General features: G+C 41.6%; 1 protein-coding gene across 1 annotated transcript; it reads left to right on the plus strand.

Moving 5' to 3' along the window:
• The first annotated feature begins 258 nt into the window (after positions 1 to 258).
• On the plus strand, positions 259 to 16,903 carry LOC128622735 (stanniocalcin-2). Its single transcript, XM_053649443.1, has 8 exons — positions 259 to 670; positions 1,888 to 2,012; positions 2,237 to 2,438; positions 14,274 to 14,345; positions 14,414 to 14,642; positions 15,141 to 15,283; positions 15,960 to 16,171; positions 16,586 to 16,903. Exons 1-8 carry the CDS (start codon positions 533 to 535, stop codon positions 16,833 to 16,835), a joined length of 1,371 nt encoding a protein of 456 aa, XP_053505418.1. The 5' UTR covers positions 259 to 532; the 3' UTR covers positions 16,836 to 16,903.

Genomic DNA, 16,903 nt, shown 5'->3' on the forward strand with positions numbered 1-16,903 from the left:
ATATTTTGAGATGCTGCATTTTTTATTTCCGTGAGCTGTAAGTCATCAAGATTAAAACCAAAAAAAAAGGCTTGAATTATTTCACTTTATGTGTAATGAATCCAGAATATATGAAAGTTGTACTTTTTGAATGAAATTAGAAACAAATGGAAATTGGAAATTGGAAACAAATGAACTTATCCATGATATTACAATATTTGTTTTTGCTATACACTGTATTTTGGCCGTGTTGTGTTGTCGTTTCATGCAGTAGGTGGCGCTAAAAATCTCTCCATGAGCAAAAACCACCACAACAAAGCAAAGGACTGGGAAGTGTTGATATTGCAAACTCAACGTGTTCGCAGTGCTGTTTTGTTTCACTTTGCTGCTCGTTTTCTGAATGTCCGTCGCATTGTTTTTGGCCAAAAGGTCGAGCGTCCTCCTCTTACCTCAGAAGAAGAAAAATATATATATATATTTTTTTTATACAAAGCAACGCAACTTCATAATAACTTGTTAGCTAGCATTGTTTGCTACATCAGTCTAACTGAGTATGGCCGAAAACGCAAACAGTGCAGCCGGCCTTCCTCCAGGAGATCCTCAGTTAATCGCACTAATCGTGGAACATCTGAAGAACCGAGGTGTTTTCGACGAGTTCAGAAGGGACTGCTTAGCAGACGTGGACACCAAGGTGAAATTTACCTCACTGGCTAGCATTGCTAAACGCGACTAGCTAGCTAGCATCGGTTTTCCAGCGTAGGATTTGCTTGTTTACAACAAATACGTCAAATTTGTTGTTGTTTTTTTTTTGTGTGTCAACGTTTCATTTCATAATGTAGCTTTTCTGAATGTTATATTTGTCAGGGCCGTTGTTTTTTATTTTCTTTTGATGTAACCGCTGTGGTGTTTAAAGCCAGGGATATAACACTGCGTTGGGCTTCATTGTCAAGTAGGAACTCGGAATTACGTCTTGAAGTGGAGAAGATTATATTTAATTAAAGTTCATGATATTTACTCTCGCAAAAGAGCAAACTGTATGGGCAGTGTTACGGGGTTAAGTGTGTGTGTGGATGGAGTAAATACTACTTTAGTTTGAAAGTAGAGAAACAGTGTTTGTGTTGACTGCCTGAGACGTCGAGTGTGACATCACACGTTGCTACGTCATACGTCGGTGTTGAGGACGCGTCATGACTTTTCCGAGGGGGCGTTTTCTTTGGGTTTTTCCTTGTTGGAAATTCTGAATTGTGAGCATTAAAGAGCACCTATTATGGTTTTTAAAACGTGCCTGATTTTGTTTTAAAGGTCTCATACAGTATGTTTACATGCATCTAAGATCAAAACACCCTTTAATTCGATTATAATTTACAGTCGGTACCTTTACATGGACAACAATAATCCGATATGAACCCTATTAAGACGATACTCTGATTAAGAAACTAGCATGTAAACAGCGATTATTGATGACCTTAATCCGACTAAAGTCATACTTTGACGTAACCGCCAATCGAATTAAGATGTGTGGCGTATTCCTGTTTTAGTCGCGTTATCGACGTGCATTACAGACATGTAAACGTTTTAATCACTATTAACGTTGTGTGGGAGTTTCCGCCTCATTCTGCGACAGGACACGTACACACACCTCAGCGCTCAACCGTTTGACGGCAAACAAGAGAGCACGGCTGCGTCCGAATCCGCGTACTTACCTGCTATATATAGATCAAATTGTCATTAGCTTTATACAGCAGGCAAGGATAACAGCAAGAAAAAGCGGAAACATGAACATTTTTAATCATTTAATTTCAACTGCACTGCATAACAATCCACATATCTAAGTGATTTTCAAAGTGAATACAAGAAAATCCCATTCTTCAAATGTGTAATAAATCGACACGTCCCGTTCTTTTCTAGCCAGCTTATCAGAATTTGCGGCAGAAGGTGGACAACTTCGTGGCTAGTCACCTGAGCACGCAGGAGTGGAGTCCCTCCATCAACAAGAACCAAGTGCGCAATGGTCTGCGACAGAGCGTAGTACAGTAGGTCAAGAATGAAATGAAATGATGTCGCATGCTGCAGTGTGCTTCACAGTCCAACTAACATTAATAATAATTTTTAAAAAAAATGTATTTATTTAGTTGTTGCAGCCCCAGACTTGTGAATATTTGAGAACATTGGTAATTAGTAAAAGCAGGTCTCACGATTCACTACTGATTTTCACCTACAAACTGCAGGACGTTTTCCACTTATTTGCTCACTGTAGGTCCGGGATGTTGGAGTCTGGCGTGGACCGAATTATAACTCAGGTGGTGGATCCTAAGTTGAACCATATTTTCCGGCCACACATCGAGAAAGTTATCCATGACTTCCTGACCTCCGAGAAGAAAGAAGAAGGAGTGACTAATTCATCGACTGAGACGGAGCAGCAGGACGCCGCCAGCAACACCACCACAGCAAAGGCACAATAAGGTAAAAAGTTCGTTGTTTTTTTGTTTTTTTTTTAGGAAACTGGTGTCACAATTAATGCACCTTAATGCACTTTTCTCTTAAACAATATAATGTAACGTAACCACCACCATCACATATTTTTTTTTATCATAATTTCAGTATCGTTTCAGCCCCGTTTCAAACACGTTTCATCATTTAGGTGCCCTACGATGCCGATCGCGCTTCATGCGGATTATGACGGCCCGGAGCGTCAGGTTCATCGGCTGAGGAATCGCACCCAGACTGGATTTACACTTTGTGTGGGAACGTGCTCAGATTGAGCTGGACAGACCTTGTGTGTTGGCGTATTTAAAGCATAAGAGAAGGAAGTGATCTATCTTTGGCCTATGCACCGTATGTGTGTGAAATCATCCATTAAAATGAACATGGGTGAAAGACGAATGGAATACCTTGTTCAAACGATGTCATGTAAATGAAATAGTTTTTGTGATGAGGAACCTGAACAGTTTCACATTTGTGAAACACTTCATTTTTAATTTTTATTTTTTTTCGCTTGTAACAGGGTACACTGGGACATGCTTATACCAATAAATATTACATACTGGGAATCGGCTCCGTCATTTTATCACGTCCGAAATCGTACTTTAAAAGTGTTCCGGCGGATCCCGTTTTATTGTGGGAACCACACGAAGTAATGACTGGCCCATGGCCTGCTGCTACATTTATCCAGGATTCCTTGCAGTGATGACATACTGGGAATATTCTTTTTTTTTTCCCCCTCTTTCCCCCTTTCACAACTGGACATTAAGCAGAGTGAGTGCTTATGAAAGGTCACTGTGTTCTATCCAACTCATACATGGTACATGGTGTCAAGTGATGGAATCTGTTTGGGAATGAAAGCTTTTAGCACTCTGAGCTAAACCCATTGCTGTGTCAAGGCTTTCCAGTAGAGAGTTTATAGGGTTTGGGATGTTTGTTTTTTTTTAATAGAAGGGACATAGTGTTCTTCCACTGGGATGAAGGTCTACAAGTTTGTCTTGTTTATATCTTTCAGCACCGTTATTCTGAGGATGTAACTCGGTCTAACATTTGAGATATACACATCGGTGTGCCAGATTTGGCAGTCATTTGTCTTCAGCTATACGGTTGCTATTGAAATAAAATGTTTTCTTTGAACGGTAAGTTTGTATAAATGCTGTATACCTTGAAGTAAAATTGGAAAAAAAACAAGTAAACCTCTCGTCTGGTATTGGGTATTAATACGGAATGTTACTGTGTTTGTTTACTTTTTAAATGGAGGAAAAAATATTGATTATTGATTGAAAATTAATTAAGTGATTTTTAGTTGTTTAATATGTTGCTATTTCGCAATACCCCTGTTCAAATCGCACGTTTTTATGATGAAATCAAGATAAATCACGTCAGAACTTTTTCCACATTTAAAATGTGTGTGGGGGGAGGGTTAGTATATGTATACCTATGTATATGTAACTGTACTTGACTGTGCTCAGAATTAACCACTTGACATGCAAAGTCATGTTCAAAAGTGTCATCACACACACACGTCATCACTGGAGTGATTCCAGTTAACCTCAAATAAACATCAGAGGTCTCTATAGTATTTTCTTGACGTCATTGGTTTCTTCTGCAAAGCGTTTAGGTTATGAAGCGTGAACGGCATCTCGTTGTTGAAAGGGATCAATCAGGAGAGGGGTACAAAAGGATTTCCAAAATATTCGATGAACCGTGGAACACCGTGAAGGCCATCATCAAGAAAGAAGTGGAGAAAATGGGACATCACAGTGAGATTAGCAAGAACAGGATGTCGCTCTTATCCACCCAAAGGACGCAACCACGGTGAAGCATGGTGATGGCAGCATCACGCTAACGGGGCTGCTTCTCTTCTCTTCGGGTAGGACCGGCACTCTATTCAGGATCTATTTTGGCAGAAAAACGTCACTGTTAGACAGCTGAAGATGAAGATGAAGTCAGCAAAGGATTCGCTTCAGAAGAAAACAATCGATGGACCAGTCGAGCTAAAGGTGCTTTAACAAAGTATTCGTTTTAAGTGTGTGCACATTTATTTTTTTGTACAGATCAGGTTATCCCTAAAACAATTCTATGTGATTTTCACTTGAATTCTGTTGATTGCTGTATCACATTAAATGTAGATAAAGATCTGACATGATTTATTGTGGATTCATTTTGTTATTTTATTTCTTTGACATCAGTTTTAACCGGGGTGTGCAGACTTTTTATATCCACTGTATATATTTCTCATATTTGGGCATGGGTGTTATTGTCAACCCGAATCCATCAGGCGGTATAAGCACTTGTTTATTGTTGACGGTTTATCACACAATGTTCCGTGTACATTCGAGAACACAGATTAGTACCACCTGGCAATTAAACCTCAGGGTTCAACATGCTTAGCCTCTCCATTGTGTTCATCAGAATATAAACCAAGCCTGAGCCAGCCATGATCTCAGGTTTCCTGCACTGGCTTGGTCGTGTGACTGCTGCCCAAGTCCTGAATCTGGTGTTAAAGATACTTTATCCCCCTTTCCCCATCTGGCGAAACCTGATCCGACCCACTAGCTGGAGGCTGAGTTGTGGGGACTAGGAGGCTGCCTGTGCTCAGCAATTGCTGTCAGGGTAGAGATTATATTTATTTATTTATTTATTTATTTATTTATTTATTACCACTAATCATAAATCTCTCTCAGCTCTTCAAGATGGTGTGATTGTTCGAACGGTGGAGTTTTTAGACTGCTAAAATAGAGTTAGCGGAGAAGGAAGCCAAGTTGCATGATTTGTTGAACCATTTCACAACTCAAGGAATGGTCAGGATAGCAACATATTACATCCATCCATCCATTTTCTGTACCGCTTATCCTACACAGGGTCGCAGGGAGCCTGGAGCCTAGCCCAGGGAACTCGGGGCACGAGGCAAGGGACACCCTGGAGGGGTGGGGGGGTTAATCCATCTCAGGGCACAACCGCACACACATTCACACACTACGGACAATTTGGAAATGCCAATCAGCCTAAAACACATGTCTTTGGACTGGGGACGGAAACCGGAGTATTTTTGATTTGCGTGAGCTGTAAGACGTAATCATCGAGATTAAAGCAAAAAAAAAAAGGCTTGAAATATTTCACTTTATGTGTAACGAATCTAGGATATATGAAAGTTCTACTTTTTTATTTGATTAAATTACGGGGGGAAACGAACTTTTCCACCATATAACATTTTTATGAGATGCACCTGTATATAATTTACATTATACAGATAATTGTGCCTTTTTCTAGAAGTAAACGCTGGAAATAAGCTATATTAATTGCCAATAGATTTTCAAGCTTGAGGACAATATCTACAAATATTGAGAAATATTATTTGAATTTTCCTGTATTCAAGGAACGTGGTTAGCACGTTCGCCTCACACCTCCAGAGCCGGGGGTTCGATTCCCACCGTGGCCCTGTGTGTGCAGAGTTTGCATGTTCTCCCCATGCTGCGTGGGTTTCTCCCAGGTACTCCGGTTTCCTCCGCCAGTCCAAAGACATGCATGGTAGGCTGATTGGCGTGTCCAAAGTGTCCGTCGTGTATGAATGAGTGTGTATGTGATTGTGCCCTGTGATGGACTGGCACCCTGTCCAGGGTGTACCCCGCCTTGTGCCCCATGCTCCCTGGGATAGGCTCCAGATTCCCCGCGACCCTGAAAAGGATAAGCGGTATAGAAGATGGATGGATGGATGGATGTATTCAAGATATTCTTACTTGCTAAGATGTTTGTTTTGTTTTTTTTTGCAATGTATATGCTAACAGATGCAAAAGAATAACTGCTTAACTGTATTAAGAGTCATCTTAATAGCTTTTCCAGTGTATTGTCGCAGTCGCAGGCTTTGGATCCACCTGGATAAAGTGGTTACTGACAATGAATGAATGAATGTTTATCAAAGCTAATGGCATAATAGCAGTGTTGTTTCAATAACTTGAACGTAGACATAAAGAAATTCTACTACTGTGAAAACCTGCATTGTAAAAGAAGCGGAGTTAGGCAGCAGTTTTTTTGGCCTATGATATGCAGCAATTAAATCCTCTTGTCCTTGGAGAGCTTCGCTAATGTAGTGTGAAATTGTATGTTCAGGGCTTCGCAGGGGGGAGGGGGGTCAAGGGAAGTCTCAACAGACATTGCATTTGTCTTCTGGACATTTATAAATCACCAGAGTAATTATTTGAATGGGGATAGGGGGAGAGGGGGATAGGGGGAGGGGGTCAGAATCACACAAAAACACAGCTGCAGGTCACTTGTGTGCAGCTCAAGCCACAACAATTAAATCCACATTCCTCAGCAAAGCTTTCTTGCATCTGTTGAGTTTAATTGCTCCTCAATTTTTTTTTTTCTTTTACGCCCAATAGCGGAGGAGATTCATTACATTCAGTGGCTAGCTGAGATTAGCTGCATGCAGGCCAGATGTGCATTGCGTTCGACCCGGCTAAGCAAAGGTACTTTCCATTACACGTAATCTTTGGAACAGAGGTGCCTTTGTGTCACACACGGCTGCTAATTTCTAACCAGAGCTATTGGTCATATTGCCCTAGTGTTTGGAGCGAAAGTTTGTACACTACAACAAATGAGATCTTAGCAGGTAAAAATATAAGAATATTATGAATAATTCGAATCTCATAAACCCGTATGTTATTCACAGGAGAACATAGGAAACATATCAAATGTTTAAACTGAGGAAATGTACCGTTTTAAGAGAGAGAGAGAGAAAAAGAAGGTCATTTTGAATTCGATGGCCGCAACATGTTTCAAAAAAGTTGGGACGGGGACAACAAAAGGCTGGAAAAGTATAAAAAGAGGATCTTGGAGAGGCGGAGTCTTTCAGAAGTAAAGATGGGTTCATATCGAAACCTGACAACTGTGAAATTGTGATCTTTGGGTTCTTCTTTGCTTCCCTTACCTCACTATGTATATTCATTCATCCTCTTCTTGGCAGATTTTGAACTTTTGCAGACTTTTAATATATTTTTTAAAATGTTTTATACATATTGGGGGGGGGGCACAGTGACTTAGTAACTGGCACGTTTTCCTCGCACCTCCGGGGTTGGAGGTTCTCTGTGCTTTGGGGGTTTCCTCCGAGTACTCCAGTTTCCTCCCCATCCAAAAACCTGCGTTATAGGCAAAAACTCCACAAATTGCCTCGCAAAATTTGAAAACTGCAGCAAAATCAAGCACTTTTGGTCGCAAGAGTAATCACAAGAAACATCTCTGTGAAATCCTGTACAGACCGATTCTTTACAGTTTTCACATGAAGTCTGTTTTGTTGAACTTCTCCACTGTTCATTAATGGGACTGAGGTAGAGCGGGTCTCTAGCTTCAAGTTTCCGGGGTGTCCACGTCTCTGCCGACCTTTCCTGGAACCTCGACACATCCTCTCTCCTCAAAAAGGTGCAACAGCGCCTGTACTTTCTGAGGAAAGCTCAACTTGCTCCTCAGATCACGGAGAACTTCTATCGTTGTACCATTGAGAGCATCCTTACAAACTGCATCACAGTATGGTACAACAACTGCACATTACATGACAAAACCTGCCCAACACGAATCACTGGAACACAGCTGCCCAACATTACGGACATTTTTTTTAAAAATGCGGAGAGCGAGAGGTTTTATCAAGGACGCCTCTCATCCCCACATGGACTGTTTGTACGTCTCCCATCCGGAAAACGCTACAGAAGACTCATGAACAGCTTTTTCCCTTCAACTGTACTAGCGCTTAGAACTCAGCTTCACCTCCACTAACAACGAAACATTAGCATTAAACATACATTACATACATCATACATTACCGCTATTATCTGCAATTATTTGTAAGTACTTGCACTTTACTGCAATTCTCTGTCATACTACAATTATTTATATCAGACTGTTAGTTGCACTACCCCGTCCAGGGTGTACCCCGCCTTGTGCCCGATGCTCCCTGGGATAGGCTCCAGGTTCCCCCGCGACCCTGTAGGATAAGCGCTATAGAAAATGGATGGATGGATGGATGGATGTTATTTGCACTTTATTGCTATTTGCACATCTACATTTACTATAATCCACTGTATGGACCTACGGTATCATATTGCATGCATCATTCTGTTTACCTCTATCTGTATACTGGTTATCTCAACCTATTGCAACTCAATTCCTATTTATTCCATGTAACCTAATTGTCATTTGCCTCACTGGTATACATCATTCTGTTTACCTTTACCTGTACACTGTTATCTTAACTTATCGCACCATGACCGTATTTATTCCATTTAACTTATTGACTATTTGCACAACTGGGTGGATGCTAACTGCATTTCATCACCTCTGTACTTGTATTCATAAATACTCATGACAATAAAGTTGAACCTAACCTAAAACCGTTCATGGCAATTGTAGTCGTAAACCATCATAGCATGTTCGTAAGCCCTCATAGCACTGTTCGTATGAATTGTGGTCCCATCCTCAGTAATCTCAATCATCTTTAGGTTGTCCATGTGGGGCCATCCTCAGCAGCAGTGAGTGATTTCCAATTGATGAGAAGTCCAACCAGAAGTAGGGCATCAGGATGGATCAGGCAGTTGCAGGGAGCAGAAGGGGTCAGGATCACTGGTGAGAGAGAGAGAGAGAGATTATTAGGTATGCTTATTATCCTGTAATGGTTACAAATGTAACTGTAACCACCAGTATATGTAATATAATATATGCCACCAATAGTGTCCTTGGGCGAGACACTGAACCCCAAGTTGCTCCCGATGGCAAGCTAGTGCCTTGTAGGTCAGCTCCGCTATCATTGGTGTGTGAGTGTGTGTGTGTGTGTGTGTGTGTGTGTGTGTGAATGGGTGAATGAGAACCAGTGTAAAGACCTTTGGAACCGCTATATAAGTGTAAATTTACCATTTACCAAATATTTAAGGCTTCATCAAAGCACCTCCTGGCTAGAGGCCACAATGCTCTGTGGGTTTTCCGCTCATCCTGAGCATCACTCTGGCACAGACTCTGTGCTGACTCATGTATCAAGGTTGCGTATGATACAGAAGAACAGTAGAATGACCACACAGTCTCGTGCAGCTTAGGAAATCTGCCGAGATGTGCTGATGGGTGGCAAGTAGGTCCTTTTATGAATATGTCTGTGGATGATGGTCAGTCAGTTAAGTCTTTCTGAACATGTACAGACTTAGGAGGGAAAAAAGTTCCATCTAGAACTTCTAAGAGTTCTTTGGTTTGTCTTGGTTCTTTGTAGAGTCCTACAACAGCTGCTTTTCTCTGCTCTGAGGACGATGTGATGTGATTAGACTTATTCCGCTAAGGCACGTAGTTATCAAAAACCTGATCTGCTTGAGGCAATCACACTTAAATAGCAAGGTTTTAGACATGTTTAGGCAGTCTGACTGCTCTTACCACCTGATTAATGTTAAACTGGTTTATTGCCCAATATGATCTTAGATAAGATTAGAAAGTATATAAAAACATTTCCAGTTTTGGGGTGAAATATATATATTTATAGTTTCTTGAAGCTGATGTCTCAAAATACAGTATGATGGGGGCTTTTTTTTTATTGTTTGTTTGTTTTTTCATCATTTTTGCTGTTTGCCAGATTTTCGTGCATGGGATTTGTCATGCCACCATACATATGCTATCCATACAGTGGTGCTTGAAAGTTTGTGAACCCTTATAGAATTTTCTATATTTCTGCATAAATATGAAAACCTGATTATCAGATTATCATCAGATTTTCACACACGTCCTAAAAGAGATGAAAATATTCTACTTAGTCATTTATTTGTTTGTTTGTTTGTTTGTTTATTTATTTATTTAGGGAAATGATCCAATATTACATATCTGTGAGTGGTAAAAGTATGTCAACTTTTGCTTTCAGTATCCGGTGCGATGCCCTTGGGCAGAAATAAGTTTAACTAATCATTTCTGGGAACTGTTGATCTGGGAACTGTTGATCGGTCCTGCAAATCGGCATCAGAGTTCATTGTTCCATCAATGGTGGAGGTCGTCCTGGCCCAGAAGCAGCAAAACAGGCCCAAACCATGACACTACCACCACCATGTTTCACAGATGAGATAAGGTTCTTATACTGGAACGCAGTGTTTTCCTTCCTCCAAACACAACGCTTCTCATTTAAACCAAAAAGTTCTGGTCTCATCCGTCCACAAAACATTTTTACAATAGGCTTGTGCATGTGATCTTTAGCAAATGTATATGGCAGCAATGTTTGTTTTTGGAGAGCGACCCTGCCTTGTACACCATTAGCAGATCCCTGATGGTGGACTCATGAACATTAACATTAGCCAATGTAAGAGAGGCCTTTTAGTCGCATAGAAGTTACCCTGGGTTCCTCTGTGACGTCACAGACTATTACACGTCCCGCTCGTGGAGTGATCTTTGTTGGTCTCCACTCCTGGGGAAGGTAACAGTGGTCTTGGATTTCCTCCATTTCTACACAATCTGTCTGACTGTGTTTTGGTGGAGTCCAGACTCTTTAGCGATGGTCTCGTTACCTTTTCCGACCCGACGAGCACCGACAACTCTTTTTCTGAAGTCCTCAGAAATCTCCTTTGTTCGTGCCATGATACACTTCCACAAACATATGTTGTGAAGCTCAGCCTTTATAGATCCATGTTCTTTAAATAAAACACGGCGCTCACTCACTCACACCTGATCGTCATCCCATTGATTGAAAACACCAGACTCTAATTTCACCTTCAAATGAACTGCTAATCCTAGAGGTTCACATACTTTTGCCACTCACAGATATGACATTTTGGGTCATTTTCCTCCATAAATAAATGACCCGTTGACTGAAAAGACTGAAGTACTGTGAACTTGTTATAAATTTTAGCGAGTACAAAACATCATCTCCATTTGTCCTCAGCAGTAGACACAGTCCTTTACTCACAGAGCCCAGATTTGTAAACACTTTAATATCATCTTAACTAAACATATGGGGGTGTGTGCAGCGGCCCCTGGGTTATTGATGTGGACAGTTTGTCTTTCCGTTTGCGGTCAAAAGATGTTTTGTACATAATTTGGTCTTGAGAAACCACTCTCTGACTCATCAAACTTACAGACTTGGTGTTTGAAGAAACACCACAGTTCCACAACACAACAGTTTCATTCAAAACAGATTCAGAATAGTTTTCCACAGGTGGGTCATTGGTCTGCGTCCAGTTCCCCCTGACATATGATAAATGATAAATACACACTGATACAAAAACAAGAGCTATAATGGATAAGTTAGCAAATGCATTGAGACTCCACAGGAAACACACTGTACACCACCCTCACTAATTCAACACTGATTAATGCTTTTCAGAATAGATTGTGGCCTTTTAATTTTTTTTTTTATTTTAATTTTTTGGCCACAACTGGGAAGGAATAGAATTGCTGGAATCACTAAAAATCTGATCTTTACGAGCACAATCATTTTAAAGTTTCTTTTTATTGTGATATACACCGATCAGCCATAACATTAAAACCACCTGCCTAATATCGTGTAGATTTGGTCCCCCTTGTGCCACCTCTGACCCGTCAAGGCATGGACCCCACAAGACCTCTGAAGGTGTGCTGTGGTATCCTGCGCCAAGACGTTAGCAGCAGATCTTTTAGGTCTCCGTGGATCGGACTTGTTTGTCCAGAACATCCCACAGGTGCTGAAAGAGGAATTAGTTGCCACTAAGGAATACTGTTGCCATGAAATACCCAGAGCATCACACTGCCTCTGTGGGCTTGCCTTCTTCCCATAGTGCATCCTGGTGCCATCTCTTCCCCAGATAAACGACACGCACACACATCTGCCTGTCCACATGATGTAAAAGAAAACGTGATTCATCAGACCAGGCCACCTTCTTCCACTGCTCCATGGTCCAGTTCTGATGCTCACGCGCCCATTGTAGGTGCTTTCGGTGGTGTACAGGGGTCAGCATGGCCAGTCCGCAGCTATGAAGCCCCATACGATCAGAGCCAGCATGAACATTTTCAGCCATTTGTGCTACAGTAGCTCTTCTGTGAGATGTTGTTACCTTCTGAGGTGTTTAATGATACTATATAAGCTCGCATATACTTTCTATCATTTTTATTCACTCATTTGTCTTCAATAATGGCTTTATACACAGGGTGGATGGCATGAGTATGGTTTGAGGCAGTCCATTGCAGGACATCACACACACATGTTCATTTACAATTGACAAGGTCAATTTAGAGCCACAGGCATGTTTTTGAAAGGTAAAGCAAAAGCTAAGAATCCAGAGGAACCCTACACTGATATGGGAGGACCATGGGACACTTGAAGTATTATCTGCCCACAAACAGTTCCAAGATGCCCATGATTGCCTAGGGTATATGTGATTGATAGAGGAGAGACATTATGCCATCCCTTCTGCCCAGAGAGCAATTGTGTACAAAGACATACTAGGTAATAAGCACTGTACAACTGGCCTTTAAAGTTTTAGCTATTTTGCCTTGACTACCTCTCACTCGGTGCTTGGATGGGTTTTTTCAGTTTCTGTCTCCGCGTTCATCGCCACTCGGTCCTGCTCTCTCTTATTTCACCTCCTCATTCCGCCATTCTGGTCAAACTGTTAAGCAAACTGACCGTTTAACTTTTATGACTGGCATGCTTCTTTTTTATTTCTTTTTTTATTGCTCATTGGAATAGCAAAACTTGTGTTGTTTTGGCCAGGTGAGAAAATGAATTAAGTCAAGGTGCAGTCCATAAACACTGCACCTGTGCTTGCCATATACTGATTAGAGCTCACCCTAAAATCGTTTTACTCCTTTATTATTATCCTGTCGGGGTTGTAAATAGTCTAATGAGTACCTCTTTGACCCCTTTTTATTACCTACAGTCAACAATAATGTTGGGGGAAGCAGTAATTGAATAATTGGTGTAAATCAGGGCAGTCGTAGCTCAGTGTTTAAGCTGTTGGACGCTTGATCGGCAGGTCATGAGTTTGAATCCCAGCACTGCCTAGCTGCCACTATTGGGCCCTTGAGCAAGGCCCTTAACCCTCAACTGCTCAGTTGTATAAATGAGATAAAATGTAAATCGCTCTGGATAAGGATGTCTCTCAAATGCCATAACTGTAAAACAATTCCAACGTTTCATTTTTTTACCTATACCAACTCACTGATGGAAACAGATGTGATATAGCTACTGTAGCCTACAACCTCACACACACACACACAACACCACCATCGAGACACATGCCTCTTTACATTCAGCTGCATAAACATTTCTATCCCCTCATTGTTTGCACCTCATACATTCTCATCTGAAGATTAAACTCTCGAATAATCCCACGTCCTTTGAGAAACACTAGCGCAGAGGAATGATCTGATCTGCAGTTAGTCTGATGAGTTGAGTATTCGAATGAAGCTCGAAATATGACTTGCTTACTTATAATTCATGATAATGGTATTTATTTCGTTTGCCCAGAGCTTTTAACTTTTAACTGCAAGAGGAATAAGACTCAAACATAGAAGAAGGTCTGTAGAAGTGGCCATAAAGATGAGAAAGTTCTTTGCAGCATTATTTTAGAGGTTCTGTGTAGGACTGTACCAACTGGAAGCTCTTCAAAGACTCTCTTAGTCTGTTACCCAGTTAGTCCTCTTCAGTACGGTTGGAATAAAAAAAATAAAAATATATATAATTGAGTTATATCTGACTAACTTGACCGCGCGCTTTGACCACGCGCCTCCTGGGTAACTATAGTAGCCCCTGGTGGCGCACTGATGTAGGCTGTTGTACAGAATAAGGCAGTGTGCGGTGTGGCACGTAACTCCTGCGCTTGTGATAGGTCAGCTGGGAGACTGACGGCACCTGCTCGTCTCCTTCCTCAAACACTGGAGAGCGTTTTAGTGGATATACTGTAGAGTAGTGAGAATCCATCCTCTGCAGCTCCACATTTGCGCATCTGTCTGATGCGCACTTGGATAGTCGCCTTTAGCTGCCTCTTACGGTTATGCTGCGGGAATCCGAAGGCGCACTGAAAGAAAGCTTCTGCAGTTCCAGCCAGTTTTATTAGCACTACCAGACATGTATGTGAAGCTGGCTGTAGTAGTGCTTGTGTTGACGGTACGGCGCAGACTGGACGCTACGGACACCTCTTCCTCCCACGAGAGGCCCCTTAACGTCCAGAAAAGGCGATTATCCCTACAAGATACAGGTAGACCTAAAATATGTTTTGTTTTCGGGTTGTTTCTCTCCTTTATTTTTTTTTTTTAAGAATAAGGTTTTCTATGTTTATATCCATGTACAGTGCACGCTTCTGTACTCCAAACAGCGCAAAAGCGCATAAGAAGGCTACAGGTGCTTATTCATTCACTAGGCTATCCAAAGCACTCTCTCCCTCTCTCTTTTTTTTCCTCCCTAACACTGATTCTCTCTTACATTTTTCGTTAGGCGAATGTTAAACCTAGTCTGAGATTTTGTTTGTGGTGAAAAGCCAAAGCACTTAAATACATGTCGGGATGTAGAGCACAACTTTACGCACCTAACTCACCTGACCAAAAATAATAATAATAATAAATAGAAAATTCCACAATTCCAACTCTGAATTCTTCAAGTCTTATATCAATATTAAATGTAAAGTTGTGTTGAAATGCTAATAGATGGGTTTGTGGGTGTCTTGTAACGCAATTGGGCCGCCCCTGCCTGGTTGTAGTGGAGATCCAGCAGTGTTTGCTGAGCGCTGGAGAGGTCGGATGCGGGACATTCGAGTGCTTCACTAACAACTCGTGTGAGGTTCGGGGACTGCACGACATTTGCTTGAGGTTCCTGCACAACGCCGGGAAATTCGACTCTCAGGTAACAAGCACACGTGTTAACACACCGGTAACTCCACTCATCATGAGTAGTCTAATGAACAAGCTGACTCTGTGAGACGCAGCAGGTTTCACAGCTGCACTTATGCACAGCTGTAGCTTTTCCATTTTCATAGGCTGGTCACTATGTACAGGACGCAATGAACGCATATCCTAATGTTCCACTACAACTAAGTGTAACTCGTGTGTGTGTGTGTGAGAGAGAGAGTATCACTGCCATTTGGGATAGAAATATATATATATATATATATATATATATATATATATATTACATACACTAATGCATTATTTGGTTGCATGTAGATGTTTAAGTCACTGTACACTGACTTATAGTTAAAGCTTCACACATCTACATGACGCTGTGCATGGCATTAACACCAATCTGACAATCCTTGAAATTTCATACTAAATAACTATTTTTATTTACTTACCAGAGACACAGTAGCTCCACGTATACTGAATTTAGGAAGGACCGTATATCAGAGGTTCTTATGTCCGTGTGCAGTTTGCCGATTTTCTAATGCTCTAAAACATTAAAAATGTCTATTAATAGTTGAATCAAAGCAAGTCATCAGGAGCCACCCTCAGCCCTCAGCACCTTTGCATTAGATAAGATGTCCCCTAAGATCTGAACGTCAGCTTTTTAGCATCTGCTGCAGGGCAAATCTTTCATCAAGGATGCACTGAAGTGCATGGCACATGGGCTACGTCACAAGTTCAGCTGCGTCAATCGCAAGTGTGTTTCCGTGAAGGAGATGGTGTTCCAGCTGCAGCGCGAGTGCTACCACAAACACGACCTCTGCTCCGTGGTCAGGAAGAACATCAAGGTCTTGATGGAGATGATCCACTTCCAGGATCTCTTTCCCAAAGGGTATGTGGTCTAAACTTATAACAAATGAGCGTCTTTTGATGATTTTTGATGGCCACTGCGCTACGCATTTAAGCGTTTTCGACATGTTTTTGTTCTGTACTAAAGCACAGAAAAATCAAGCGTCTAAGGCAGATTATTTGCTGCGCGGGTTAACTGATGCTTTAGTTTCACACCGTATTATGAGGGAAATGCTAAACATTTGATTAAATGTTAAAAGAAAGAGCAGGCTGCTAAAAAAAAATCTCGTATTACTATCACGTGAATGCTCTTGAGTAAGTGACCCTCAGTTCTTGAATATCTAGTAGAGGTGACTGGACTTGTGTTATCATTAAGATGATTCTCCGTTCATTCGAGCGACTCCGGAATCTTTGCTAATACACGAAGTTACCCTGTTGCTCACTTTGATATCTCTAGGCCTCATGTGGAACTGGTGAACATCCTGCTGGGCTGTGGTGAGGGGGTGCGTGTCGCCATTACCCGCCGTATTCACGCCCAGTGTGAGCAGAACTGGGGCGCCTTATGCGCCAGCCTGAGGCCCTGCCTGCCAGGCCACACCAAGATCCAGACGGTGCCCACCCTCTCTCCTGTGCCTGCTATGAGCAGCGCCAACTTCCTGCCTCCTGCTGGCCCTCCTCTCCCACACCCTGATGGACAGCAGGTTTAGATCCTTCGCTAAAGAATATGAGGCTCTTCCTTAGCCTTCAATGCCTTGATTGCACCGAAGTACGACAC

The sequence above is a fragment of the Ictalurus furcatus genome, chromosome 18 (genome assembly GCF_023375685.1).
Source record: "Ictalurus furcatus strain D&B chromosome 18, Billie_1.0, whole genome shotgun sequence".
Classification (NCBI taxonomy): Eukaryota; Metazoa; Chordata; class Actinopteri; order Siluriformes; family Ictaluridae; genus Ictalurus; species Ictalurus furcatus.

Excerpts from the sequence above, each read along its gene's own strand:
- LOC128622735 (XM_053649443.1), top strand. The coding sequence starts at position 533 with ATGGCCGAAAACGCAAACAGTGCAGCCGGCCTTCCTCCAGGAGATCCT. Across the intron at positions 2,439-14,273 it reads CCACCACAGCAAAGGCACAA|GTCAGCTGGGAGACTGACGG; the intron begins TAAGGTAAAAAG and ends CGCTTGTGATAG. Across the intron at positions 14,346-14,413 it reads AGCGTTTTAGTGGATATACT|TCGCCTTTAGCTGCCTCTTA; the intron begins GTAGAGTAGTGA and ends GCACTTGGATAG.